The following is a 13626-nucleotide window of genomic DNA, read 5'->3' as shown; positions in this document are numbered from 1 at the left end:
TTGTGATAGTTTTTATTATCAGGCATTCATGCATGAGAACTCTCCTTCATGGCCTTCCTCAGCTCCACTTGTCAGGTTTTCTTTTTTAATACATGTGACTCTATTTTAAATCTGACGACTTTCACAATTTACATTAGAAAAGAGGAAACTCAGGCTCAGAAAGTTTTAGAAACTAATTCAAGATCAAGCTGGTAAGTAGCAGAAAATTTAGAATTAAGTTCTGCATATCAGGCTTCCAAAGCAGGATTCTTTTCATTACAGCAGTGGTTCTCAACAGAGTTGCGATTTTGCCCCCCAGGGAATATTTCACAATGTCTGGAGACATTTAAGACTGTCAGGATTGGAGGTGGAGTGGGTGGGGTCTGCTTCTGAGAAGCTACTTGCTTCTAGTGAGCAGAGGCCAGGGATGCTACGAAACAATTCATAGGGACAGCACCCCCACAACAGAGAATTATACAACCAGCCCAAAATGTCAATAGACATTTGGGCTGAGAAGTCTTACGTGACAGAATGCTTCCTACCCTGTTCTGAGGTTATTTCCAAGGATTCAAAGGTAATTGCTTCAAAATTAAACAAATTATAGAAAGCCACAAATAAATTAACTCCTTATTCATGTTGCAGCTCTCTTCCATTATAAAGAAAAATGGATTGAAACTTACCATAAAAGGGAGGCAGGGTCAGGAGGGGGGAAGCTTGGTGAGCAGAAAGGAAATTCAAACTTATTATTAAGGTTAAGAATTAAGATGTAAATATGTAGATTTTTTCACTCCTAGGATTTTCACTAATCCAAAGGTTCACGGACTGCTTTGAAATTTAATTATTTGGAACTGGTTAAACGTTACCCTGACCTCAACTAACATTTGTGTTTGACTTTTCTCCAGGACCCAGGGGACGTGGATGCCAGATGAGTCCACCTCCTCTCCCTGCTCTTCCCGCAGGGACAGAGCCTGCCAGGTGCTGGTGACTTGGATCCAGACAGGAGGTCGCTCTGCGGAAGACTGGCAGGATCCCAGAGCAACAGACTGGGGGCTCGATGCACCTTCCCTGCCAGGTCTCTCCGTCCGCAACTGTCCGCCTAATACCGGGCACGCTCAGCGCGGGGCTGCGGAACGCGCGGGGCTGCGGAACGCACGTCCCCTGCGCCGTGACGTCATAATCGCGACTCACTGGACTCGGCCCTTAGCAACCGGCCTGGGAACGATTTCCCTGCTGCTGCCGCCCCTGCAGGCTCTTACTTTCCAGTCCTCCACTGCCGGGGCTGGGCCCGGCCAGGGGAAGGACCGAAGGGGATCCCCCGTGCCCCTACGGCGGCTGCAAGAGGACTAAGCATGGATGGCAGCCGGAGAGGTAAAGGGCAGTTGTCACGGGCTACCGCCGCCTCGCGCCTTGCTCCAGCCGGCGCTCCCAGCCTCGGGTCCGGGCAGCCGAGTGCAAGGCCGCCCTTGGGCGCTTCCTACCCCTGGCTGAATCGCCAGTGTTGCCCGGAGCTGCCCGGGCCCGCGCAAAGGAAAAGGGAGAGACTGCTTGCTAGCCTCGCAGGTCCGCTTCTTTGCCCTGAATTTGTCGCCCTGACACCAGGGGCCCCTGTCTCCTGAACTCAGGGTTGTGCAGCCGTTAAAACCTCGGTAGCTCCCAGGCAGAGGAACCAGGTTTGGTCTTTGGAGTCAGACTTCTCCGGGCCCCAAATCAAACCCCTCTGCTCTCCATGGAGACGACCCTCAGTTTTCTCATCTCTTGAACATGAGGGTCAAATACTCAAGCCATGAAGTTCGTGAAGATTAAATGCAGATAATGTAGAGAAGATCCTGGCACATTTTAAGTGGTCAGTAAATACGAAATCTCCCATTCAGTAACTACCTCCCCCAAAGCTATTGAGTAACCCAGGGCTTCTGTAACTTTATGTAAATAGGAATCCCCTCAGAATCATGTTAAAATGCAGATTATGATTCAGTAGGTCCCTTCGGGGTGGCTGAGATTTTGCATTTATAATAAATTTCCAGGTAATGCAGTGTTATTGGTCAGCGGACTGCAGTTTTAGCAGCAATCCATAATCACTATATACACCTGTTCTCTACTGATTTCTTAAGTCAGGTGGACATCATGGGGTGAGGTTAGGGGGTGGGGAAATATAACCTTAAATCTCTACAAATCGGCCCAAACCAAATAATTTGCGTTTTCACCCTTTCTGAACCAGTAGCATTCCTTCCTCGAGTCAAATGAGGCAATCTTTAGACTCCCCGCCCCTCCTAATACAGTGTTTTTATCTATTTAAAAGACTGCCTTTAAACCAAGCTGCTAAATGATTCCTGGATGTCTTTTTTTGAATGAGTCTGCCTTTATTATGTAGTCATTGATCAAAATAAGTGCTACTCTGATTGTAGGAGATAACTATTCATTGATCAGCAAACAGTATATTCTGACACTTTACCAACCTAGGTTTCAGAAAAAGCAAATCAAAACGCTTTATGATCTTAAGAAATTTTGCACATAAACTAAAATTAAACCCTTACTATGTACTAGAAACTATTTCCAAATTATTTAATGTACAAAAATATCTTGTTAGATAGGCATTAGCCTTATTTCATAGTGAAGAAACTAAAGCAAAAGATCACAAATGACTTGCCAAGGTCACAGTGGCAGAACAGGATTTGAATCTAGGTGAAAAATATAAAATCTGAAGCCAATGCATTTACTTACTATTCCATGGTAGGGATGGGCAGGGGGAAAGGATATATGTAAAATTTAGAGTATAGTAGATTTAGTAAGTTGTCAGTATTTGTTTTTTGAATTATTTTAAAAATTGGGTTCATGCCAAATGTAAAAGTTAATATTTTTACAACTTGCACAATTTAGTTAGCTTCATTTTTAGGATATAATATATGATAATATCAAATATTGTTATTTTGAATTTTTAAAATAAATGTAATCAGCAAATGACTGGGGCAGTCAGCTTTCATATACTGTAAATTATTAATAGGAAACCATAAATAATTTTAGACAAAGCTAAAATACTTAATTGAAAATAAATTTCTTAGATTTCATTAGGAGGTGCTTTTAGTTATTTCAGAGCATAAAATATTAAAATATCTAAAGAAAATTATCTTTTGTCATGCTCTTACTGTAATCACGTTTTAGACATTCTTTTGCAAGGCAAACCTTCTAAATAGTGGTGTAATAGAGCAACAGACTGAAAAACGGTTAGTCTTGTTTGTAATCTTTGTTTCCTATTAACTAGGTCATCTTCACCTCACTCTACATCCCGGGGCCTCAGTTATTTATAAAATGGGGGCTTGGACTAGGTAACATGTAAGGTGTTGCTTCCAGCTTCCTATGGGGGAAGATGAAGAAAAGATTGGTAATGACAAACTGCCTTTCACTCTAATATCAATAACCTTTGGGGAGGAGAGGAGACAACCTATTAGTATAGGTAACTGAAAGTAACTCGAAAAAAATTTTTTTCCTAGCACTCTGGGAGTTTCAGGTCTGGAGTTCGAGACCAGCCTGGGCATCATAATTAAACCCCGTCCCTACCAAAAAATACAAAAATTAGCCAGGCATGGTGGCATGTGCCTGTAGTCCCAGCTACTGGGGAGGCTGAGGCAGGAGAATCACTTGAACCGGGGAGGAGGAGGTTGCGGTGAGCCAAGATCATGCCACTGCACTCCAGCTTGGGCAACAGAGCAAGACTCCATCTCAAAAAATATATATATATATATTTTGATCTATTGGTCTCATAGAGACACTTATCAATGGTAGATTCCGAAACCTTTGGTTTTGCGGAGAAACACTGCCACAAGAGACACTTTCATCTTTCCTCACTGGACTTTCTTCTGGCTATTTTAATCAAATTGTGTAGGAAAATGGGCTGCTCTCATATACCCGTGAATTTCCCCGCTAAGATCTTCGATCTCATTGACAGGATTTTAGTCCTAATAGTTAGAGAATGATGTTCTTTTCCTTGACATTTGGTTTTTAGGCTACTTCTTCATGCCCCTTTGGCTCATTCTGGGTCCAATCAGGAGATAGAAACCATACATTGGTTTATACAAGGAAAAGTTAAAGAATTGTTATACTTTCATAAAAGAGTATAAGATGTAACAGGCTGGGTATGTCAGCTCATGCCTGTAATCTCAGCATTTTAGGAGGCTGAGGCAGGAGCATCACTTGAGGCCAGGAGTTTGTAAACAGCCTGGGTAACATAGCAACACCCTGTCTCTAGTATTTAAAAAATTTAATGAATTAATTAAAAAGATATAAGAAAACTGTATTTGGTACCTAGAATTAAGGGAAAGTACTCAAGGAAGGACAATTTGAAAGAGAATTTCTCCCAAAGACTGGGGTTCAGACCTCATTAGAGAAGGCGTGATTGTGCACGTGCCCAAAGCTTCATCGCTGAGGAGTGATATCAGAGGCTTCACATTCCATGGGAAATAGACTGATAAATTGCTTAGCCAAGTCACTAAACAAGTGAACAACAATGTAAACAAGCTTAGGAGAGGATTCTGTATTTAGAGTTGCTACAATATATTACCTAAAATGTTAACTTTTCAACAAAAAGAAATTACAAGTCATGCAAAAAAACAAAAACAGGACAATGTGACCTATACACAGGACACAAAGCAGGACCCAGAAACTGTGAGAGGGTAGATGAATTAAGTTGTCTATGTCTCCCTTCAATTCTGTTAGGTTTTATTTATTTTTTTTTTTTGAGACAGGGTCTTATTCTGTTACCCAGATTGGAGTGCAGTGCAGCCTCCTGGGCTCAATCATCCTCCCACCTCAGCCTCCTGTGTAGCTGGGACTACAGGCGCACACCACCACACCCAGCTAATTTTGTATTTTTTTTGTACAGTTAGAGTTTCACCATGTTGTCCAGGCTGGTCTTGAACTCCTGAGCTTAGGTAATCTGCCTGCCTTGGTCTCCCAAAGTGCTGGGATTACAAGCATGAGCCATTGTGCCCAGCCCTAATTCTGTCACTTTTAATATGACATTTATCTGTAGGAATAGCAGAAACCAATGAGTATATGCCTTGGTGTACATCTGATGGTAAATAGACAAGGGAACATAGACATCAAGGAACATCTAAATTCCATGTTTGTTCTTATCACCATCTTATGCTAAAGAGAAGCTGGTTTGATTCCTGGGGCCAAATATTAACCACCTTGTTCACAGCTGTCACCTACAGATGGGTGGGGAAGCATTTCTATCCAAGGCAGTATCACTAGGTTCCAACCTTTTTTCATTCTCTTCATCCTTTCACACTTCTCTGGGTATACCTGTTTTTCCTTTTTCTGTGACCTATAGTGAAACATACATACAATAGAATGGACTTTGAAGGGAATAAACTACATACAGTTGAGATTATCTTCTTGATCTGTTTCACATGATCTTTTTACATGATGTAGTAGCTTAGAGCATGGTTCAAGTACTGAGCAGTTTATATTGGTCAAGATAGTGTAATAATTAAGATCCAGGAACCAGACTGCTTGGGCTCAGATCCAAAATCTGTCACAATCTTGTGTAATCTTTGGCAAATTATGAGTTTAACCTCTGTGCTTCAATTACCCTCATCTATAAAGTAGGGGGAATTATAGTATTGTAAGGATTAAATGAATTTATACCAGTAAAGTGCTTGGAGCACTGCCTGGCAGGGTTACTACTAAATAGCATTTTGACTACAAATGAAGAGATCAACTCATACTAGTTTAAGCTAAAATGTGATTTTTTTTTTTTTTTTTTTTTTTTTTGGCTAATATAAAGAAAATTCTAGGTAAGGTAGAGCTTCAAACATGGTTGGCCTCAGGTACTCAAATGATGTCACCAAGGAATCTCTATCTTGGTTCCACTTGACTGTGTAGGCTTCATTCTCAGACAGGTTCCTTTATATGGTTCAGGATGGCCACCAGCAATACATGGCTTGCTTAGACCCTTCACTGGGTTTAGCAAGCCCAGTGAAATGAAAGTACCTTTCCTAATAGTTCCAGTCAAAGGCCCAGGATTGTGTATCTCATGGCGGAACTTGGATCACATAGCATTGCTGACGCTGTCAACGCAGCTGTCCAGACAGTGGGGTCACCTCTCTTTGAACCACCTGGGCTAAGAGTAAAGGAATAGCAGTCACCCAAAAGAAAGTTGAGTTGTCATTTCCAGGTGAAGAGGCATTAAATTCTGGACAAGAAAAAAGTCACAGTTCTTTCTATCTGGAGAAATGAGGTTTTTCTGAGAGTTTGTTGGTATTTTTTGTTACGTTTAGGTCTTACCCTCCTTCTTTCTTGGTAGAAGCTATGCTCATTTCATGACTATCTTTTTTCCCAGTTCAGATGGCATTGCCTTGGCTTGTATTGTCCTAAGTATTTTTTTTTTCCATCCTGCACTCTGACCTGTGACATAGAAAGAGCTTCATAGGTATTCTGACCTCAGTTTGTTTTTCTGTTTTAATCTATTCTGACAAGCTTTGTTCTCTGGTCCTAGATTTTAGTTCTTCTATCTTGATACTTCTTTTTTCTACATTTAGTCATCCATATATCTTCTAGACTTTGTATGTGTCCTCCTTGTTATAGCTTTTAACAGCCCACCTGATAGTGAATTAGTCATCTTACCCTCTTAAAATGTCTCTGTTTGGGGGATATAGCATTTATATTTTGCATATTAAGTTATGTTTAATGCCATAACTCAGACTTCCTGTTTTGGAGATTACCACTAAAAACACAATCATCTTTTGGGAAATAAATTATTTTGTGATAAATTTATAATTTAAAAAATACTGAATATTGTTGTCTTTGTAAAAGTTGTGTTTAATTTATCCTAATTTATTATTTTTTTCTTGTTAAAAGTCAGAGCAGCCTCTGTCCTTCCCAGATATGGTCCACCATGCCTATTTAAAGGACACTTGAGCACCAAAAGTAATGGTAAGTGAGGTGCTTAAAATGGTAACTTTGTTAAAAGATTGTCTGAGTGTTTCCTTTACTTGCAAATTATATGACGTGATGGAAAAATTATTTCATTTGACGAATATTTGAACTTCATATTATTAATTTTAATGAAATATAGGCGTTCTTGAGATTAGAGAATTTTGGAGTCTATGATTTCAAACTATTATTGTGCCCTGGATATGGACTTGGCTATCTCCTGCTCCCAGCTGCTACAGCAGCCCAGCTCTACTTTTGCCAGGAAACTACCCTGATTTAAGGCATTCCTGCCTTGTTAAAATGGTAAGTAGCAGGTATTAAAGACATAAGCACTGAAAAGGAAAAGCTATGCCAAGAAAAAGTGCACTTGAATAATACATTTCATATTAGGAGCAAAAGCCTATGGGCCTCTTTATCCAACTAGATTTCTAGGTGCTGTGATATTTTTATATTTTAAAGCTTTCAAGGTAAATTTTTAAGATAGGTTTTAAAATAAATTTTTGTAATTATAGCTTAGAAGTATGTCCTTAGGCAAAATAATTGAAAGCCTTATTTTCCCTATTTACATGAAAAATCTTGGATACTGTTACCTCCAAATGTGTTGGGAGGATCTTATTTTCAGTTGGCTCACTTATTTGTCTTACAGTGTGATACATACATACATATACGGCCATAATCATAAACTTTAAAAAAATAAATTTTAAATAAAAAGTTGAAACTAGATTTAAAATATATGTACATAGAAATCAGGATAAAGAACAATATGTAAAGTTTGCTAACTTTCTTTTAAAGGATATATGTATAGAGCTGGTATAGGTATGGTGGTTGTAAGTATGAGGCTGCCTTGGGTCACATGGAAGCTGCATCCCTTATCAACAGTGTAACCTTGAAGAGGTAACTCATATCTCTGTGCCTCAGTTTTCACTTCGAATAAATGATGATAATAATGATGAGATAAGTTTATACTTATGAAGGGTTTAGAACAATGCATGGTAAATGGCGTTTATTCAGTAAATATTTTTAGTAGTAGCATCAAGCTCGTAATTGTTGCATAGGCTTATATTATGCACAGAGCCTCTGGAAGGATGCATTTAAACAGTAACATAGTGTATTTCTGGGAAGGGAGACTAAAGGTCAGGGTAGAGAAGTCACTTATTTTTCAATCTCCATATGCCGTTTTATCTGCTGAATTTTTTAGACCATATTGCATATATTCTCAAAAACTTTTTAATGTTTAAAAAAGTTTTGCCTACATTTACATTTTATACTTGTATGTAAGTGCTTAACTATTTCTAAGATTTCTTTTAAATGGTTTGAATGAGGACCAAGGAGTTTCATGTCATGGAATTTCTTTGCGATTACACTTGTTATAAGATAGTTTTAGTACTTCAAAAAGAATGTAGTAAACTGATATGTAGATCTTGTTTTCAGGTTTAAGTTAGAAATTTGCTTCTCGGAATATAATTTTTGTATGTAGAGTTTTGGGATTGGATATTCATTGAATTTCTGAAACTCCATTGATTGTTTAAGTATTAACAGTGGTAACTAATTAAGCAAGCAGCTAAACATTCTTAGTTACGAGATTGAGAGCTGCCAAAAAGAAATAGTTTTCTAAATGCAATAATAAGTCATGTCCTAGAATCTCTTCCTCAGATTCTCAGGCTTGTAAAATTTTATTCTCAGGAAGGTTTGAACCCAAATGGTCAATAGCTCATTAGCATTATCAGTGCAAGATTAAAGATTCACATCCCAATGTCATATCAATATCTCTGATTGAATTTCAGAACATTTTATAAGAATAAGTTAAATAATCAGTACCTTGTTTATCTCGTGATTTTTATATTAGTTTTAAATATATAATGATTATGTTTTAATTTTTAGCTTTTTGCACTGACTCCTCTTCTCTCAGACTAAGCACTCTCCAGCTGGTCAAGAATCACATGGCTGTTCACTATAATAAAATCCTTTCAGCCAAAGGTAAAAATGTGCAAATGTGAACTCTCTGTACTCAATTTAAACCTCCAGCTTCACTTCTCATTAAAATACATCTATAGCAAAAATGAAAACCTTATATATATATATATAAGAGGATTTGTGTTTGGTTTAGTGTGATACAAATTATTGACTCTAGGTACTTAGCAAATTCACACCCATTTTTGTTAACTATATTTGAAATCTATATAATGCCTGTTGTATTTCATTTTATCTCTATTGCTAATAATATTTTGTTAGATATTGCTTTTAATATAAAAATTTATATTCTGCTTTTTTGTTTACACATCTATGGAAGTTGCACAAAGAAGATGCTAGCTATTTTTCTGTTTAATTTTTTTTCTTTTATCGGCTTTACTGAGATAAAACTTACATTATAAAATGCATTGATTATAATGTGTACAGATAAATATTTTGAAAAATGAACACATTTGTATAAATACTACTACAACCATGCTGTAAAACAGGAATCAGCTAACTACACCGTTCAGGCCAAACCCTCTACCACCTGTTTCTGTACAGCCCATGAACTAAGAATGGTGTTCATATTTTTAAATGGTAGCAATACATAAAAACAATATTTTGTGACATGAAATTCAAATTTAGTTATCCGTAGATAAACAGTCATTTTCAATCTTTTACATATTGTCTGTGGCAGGTTTTACACTAAAAAGCAGAGTTGACCAGTTGTGACAGACTGTATCACCCTGCAAAGCCTGAAGCATTTACTACCTGGCCCATTGTAGAAAAAATTTGCCAACCCTTGATATAGAAAAAAATCCATTACCTCAAAGAGTTCCCCGTAGTCCTTTGCAGTCAGTCCCCTCCTGACAAATCCCTGGCAACCACTGATCTGGTCTCTCTCCTGTAGTTTTACCTTTTCTATAAGTTCATAGAAATGGAATCGTGTATTGTTTTGGGTCTGCCTTTTTTCAGTTAGCTTAATGATCTTGAGACTAATCATGCTGTTCTGTGTACCACCGTTTATTCTTTTGTATTGTTAAGGAGTATTTCATTTAATCAATAGACCACAATTTGTTTATGATTCACGATTTGTTAAACATTTGGATTGTTTTGACTCACTTTTGGCCATTAGGAGTAAAGCTGCTATAAACATTCACATACAATTTTGGAAGATGTGTTTACATTTCACTCGGGTAAAGTTATGTGTCAGGAGTAGAACTGTGAGGTAAGATATTAAGTATAAGTTTACTTTTATAAGAAACTATAGTTTTCCAGAGGGAATATACCATTTACATTTCCATTACTTCTGCACCCTTACCAACCCTTGGTGTTGAAGGTCCTTTTTTAACCATTCTAGGGAATATGAAATAGTATAACTTCACAGTTTTAGTTTGCATTTCCCTGATTTCTAGTGATACTACGTTATTATTTCCCACCTGTATATCTTCTTTGGTGAAATGACTATTCAAATCTTTTACCCATTATTAAAAATGAGTTGTCTCTTTAGTATTAAGTTGTGAGAGTTTCTTTATATACAGATTCTGTATTAGATATATGTTTTGCAGATTTTTTTTTCCCAATCTGTAGCTGGTGTTTTCATTTTCTTGTTTAAATCTGTATTCTGAAAAAATTTTTAGACTGACAGAAACATTTAAAAATGGTATAGAGAGTTACCATATACCCTTTACCCTGCTCTTCTGCTAATGTTAAAAATCTTAAAAACCGTAGTATAGTTATCAAAACCAGGAAATCAATATTGATGCAATCCCATTAACTACAGACCTTATTTGAATATCACCAATTTTTGACTGTCTTTTAAATTTTTATTATTTTCTCATTTAAATAGCTAAAGGTTTTAAATTTTAGTTTATATTTTATGATGCTTATGTTTTTAAATGGCTAAAAAAATCAAAAGAAAAATATTTTGTGATGTGAAAATCATGAAATCTTTAGTTTTTTATACTTGTTTTCATAATCTGTTCAAGAAATATTTGCCTAACCTTAGGTCACTCAGATTTTCTTAATATGTTTTCTTCTAGAAGTTTTAAAGTTTTAGCCCTTACATTTAAATTTGAGATCCATTTTGAGTTAGTTTTTGTATATGGTATAAGGATTTTGATGTTTTTTGTTTGTTTTGTTTTTTTACCTCTTCATATCCAAATTTCCCAGTACCATTTGTTGAAGAGGTTATCTTTTCTTTATTTAATTGTCCTAGTACTTTTTGAAAGTCAGTTGACCATATATGTGGACTTAACTCCTTGGTTCTGTTAATCTATATGTCTGTCTTTAAGCCCCATACCATACTGCCTTAATTATTGTAGCATTACAGTAAGTCTTGAAATCAGGCCGTGTAAGTCTTCCATTTTGCTTTTTTTCCCCCAAGCTTGTTTTGGGACTACATTATAAGTATGTTAAGTCTGTTTCATTCTGAATAGTTTATATTGCTGTGTTTTCAAGTTCGCTAGTATTTTCTTCTGCAGTATTGAATGATTTATTAATCCCAACAGTGTATTTTTAATCAAGGGTATTGTGTTTTCCATCTCTAGAAGTACAATAAACAACTGCAAGGTCTGGAACATTTTGTGATTTCCACATTTGGTATTTGTCATTTATAAATACTGAGAATATTATTGAACTATTAACTTTCTCTTTCAGCTGCAGTAGACTGCTCAGTTCCAGTAAGCATGAATACCAGCGTAAAGTGTAAGTAATTTTTTAACATTATTTTAATTAAAAAAAAATTAAGATAAAATATACATAACATAAAATTTACTGTCTTAACCATTTTTAAGTGTCCAGTCAATATTAAGTACATGAATATTGTGGTACAATGATAACCACTACCCCCAGAACTCTCTTTATACTGCAAAACTGAAACTCCTATGCCACATAAACATTAATTTCCTCCCATAGGCCCTGGAAACCAACATTCTTTTTATCTCTGTGAATTTGACTACTGTCACCATTGTACTTACAATCTCTATGAATCTATTTTAGGTACCTTATATTATATAAGTGGAATCATATAATGTTTCTTCTGTTGTGACTGGCTTATTTCACCTAGCATGATGTCCTCAAGGTTCACCCACATCGTAATGAGTCAGAATCTCCTTTTTTAGGCTGAATAAAATTCCATTCTGTATATATGCCACATTTTATTTATGCATTCGTCAGTTGATGGACACTTGGGTTACATTCACCTTTTGGCTGTGGTGAATAAACTATACTGCTATGGACATGAGTATACAAATACCTCTTCAAGACCCTCCTTTTAAAGATTTTGGGAGTATATTCAGAAGTGGAATTGCTAAATCATATATTCTATTTTTAATTTTTTGAGAAAGCATACTATTTTCTTTTTTCTTTTCTTTTTTTTTTTTGAGACAGGGTCTCATTCTATTGTCCTGGGGCTAAAATGCAGTGGAGTGATCTCACCTCACTGCAAGCAATCCTCCTGGGCTCAAGCAATCCTCCCACCTCAGCCTTCCAAGTAAGTGGGATTACAGGTGCAAGCCACCACGCCCAGCTAATTTTGTCACAGCCTGTAATTGTCTTTTTATGTAGAGACAGGGTTTTACCAGGTTGCCCAGGCTTGTCTCAAACTCATCAGTTCAAGTGATCCATCTGCCTCAGTCCCCCAAAGTGCTGGGATTATAGGCGTGAGCCACTGCGCCCAGCGACCACATTGTTTTCTGTAGCAGCTGCACCATTTTACATTACAAAATAATGATGCTCAAGTATTCAGATTTCCCCATGTCCTCCCCAACACTTGCTTTTTTCTATTTGTTTAATAGTAGCCATACTAAAAGGTGTTGACACATTACCTTTTGAGAAAGCATTTCTAACTTAAAAATTATCCAGAAATACCCAGGCACAGTGGCTCACACCTATAATCAGCACTTTGGGAGACAGAGGCACGTGGATCACTTGAGTTCAGGCATTTTAGGGTAGCCTAGAAAATACAAAAATTAGCCGGACGTGGTGGCATGCAACTCTGGCCCCAGCTACTCAGGAGGCTAAGGTGGGAGGATTACTTGAGCCAGGGAGGTCAAGGCTGCAGTAAGCCATGATCATGCCACCGCACTCCAGCCTAGGTGACAGAGTGAGACCCTGTCTCAAGAAAAAAAAAAAAAAAGGAAAAAGAAAACCCATAATACTGACACAGTATATGTAGAATCCTTATATATCTACCCTTTGACCAAGTATCTTCATTTTTAGAAATATTTACTAAGCAAATCATCTGACTGAAAATTTGAAAACCCTGTTTAAAAACTTCTGAAGAATACCATTTGAAGGCTTTGTTTGATTTCAGTTAAGAAATGTATACTTTAAAAATAGGATACTTTAAAAGTGTATACTTTAAAAACATGGCTGTCACAGCCTATGATTGTCTTATTAATCATATAAAAATCAGTGTTATAAATTTTAAGTTCAGTGTTTTCTAAGTTTCTAAGTTTTCTAAGTTAATATTTGAATTTATATAGAGTTTGAGAACATTTCTACATTAAAAAGTAAATATTCACCTAAGGGTAGTTCATGGTAAATGATAAATGAGTAAAAGCATAGATAGGGAAATGCCTTTTGGGTGCAATCTAGGAAAGATCACAAACAGTAGGAATGGTTAACTCATCTCTTCTTGTATATCTTCTTAGCTGAAGAGATAGAAGGTAGGGGAGACAGTAGCTACCAGCTGTAGTTCATAGGTACAAACACAGTCTTTCTCAGGCCTTGTGCTTGACACTTTGTATTCTCCCTTTTCTA

General features: G+C 36.9%; 1 protein-coding gene across 3 annotated transcripts in view; it reads left to right on the top strand.

Moving 5' to 3' along the window:
- The first annotated feature begins 1020 nt into the window (after positions 1-1020).
- SPATA7 (spermatogenesis associated 7) overlaps positions 1021-13626 on the top strand; it is a 60183-nt gene continuing 47577 nt past the window's right edge. Inside the window, exons 1-5 of one of the 3 annotated variants that reach the window (XM_023205392.1) lie at positions 1173-1347; positions 6835-6909; positions 7052-7212; positions 8791-8886; positions 11521-11568. In XM_023205392.1, coding sequence (XP_023061160.1) covers positions 8850-8886; positions 11521-11568 — 85 coding nt within the window. In that variant the 5' untranslated portion in view covers positions 1173-1347; positions 6835-6909; positions 7052-7212; positions 8791-8849. Of the gene's footprint in view, positions 1348-6834; positions 6910-7051; positions 7213-8790; positions 8887-11520; positions 11569-13626 lie in introns of all 3 variants that reach the window. The other 2 variants (XM_023205390.1, XM_023205391.1) reach the window with 2 other exon arrangements.

The sequence above is a fragment of the Piliocolobus tephrosceles genome, chromosome 6, assembly GCF_002776525.5.
Source record: "Piliocolobus tephrosceles isolate RC106 chromosome 6, ASM277652v3, whole genome shotgun sequence".
Taxonomy (NCBI): Eukaryota; Metazoa; Chordata; class Mammalia; order Primates; family Cercopithecidae; genus Piliocolobus; species Piliocolobus tephrosceles.
This window is presented reverse-complemented; position numbering and strand designations above follow the sequence as displayed.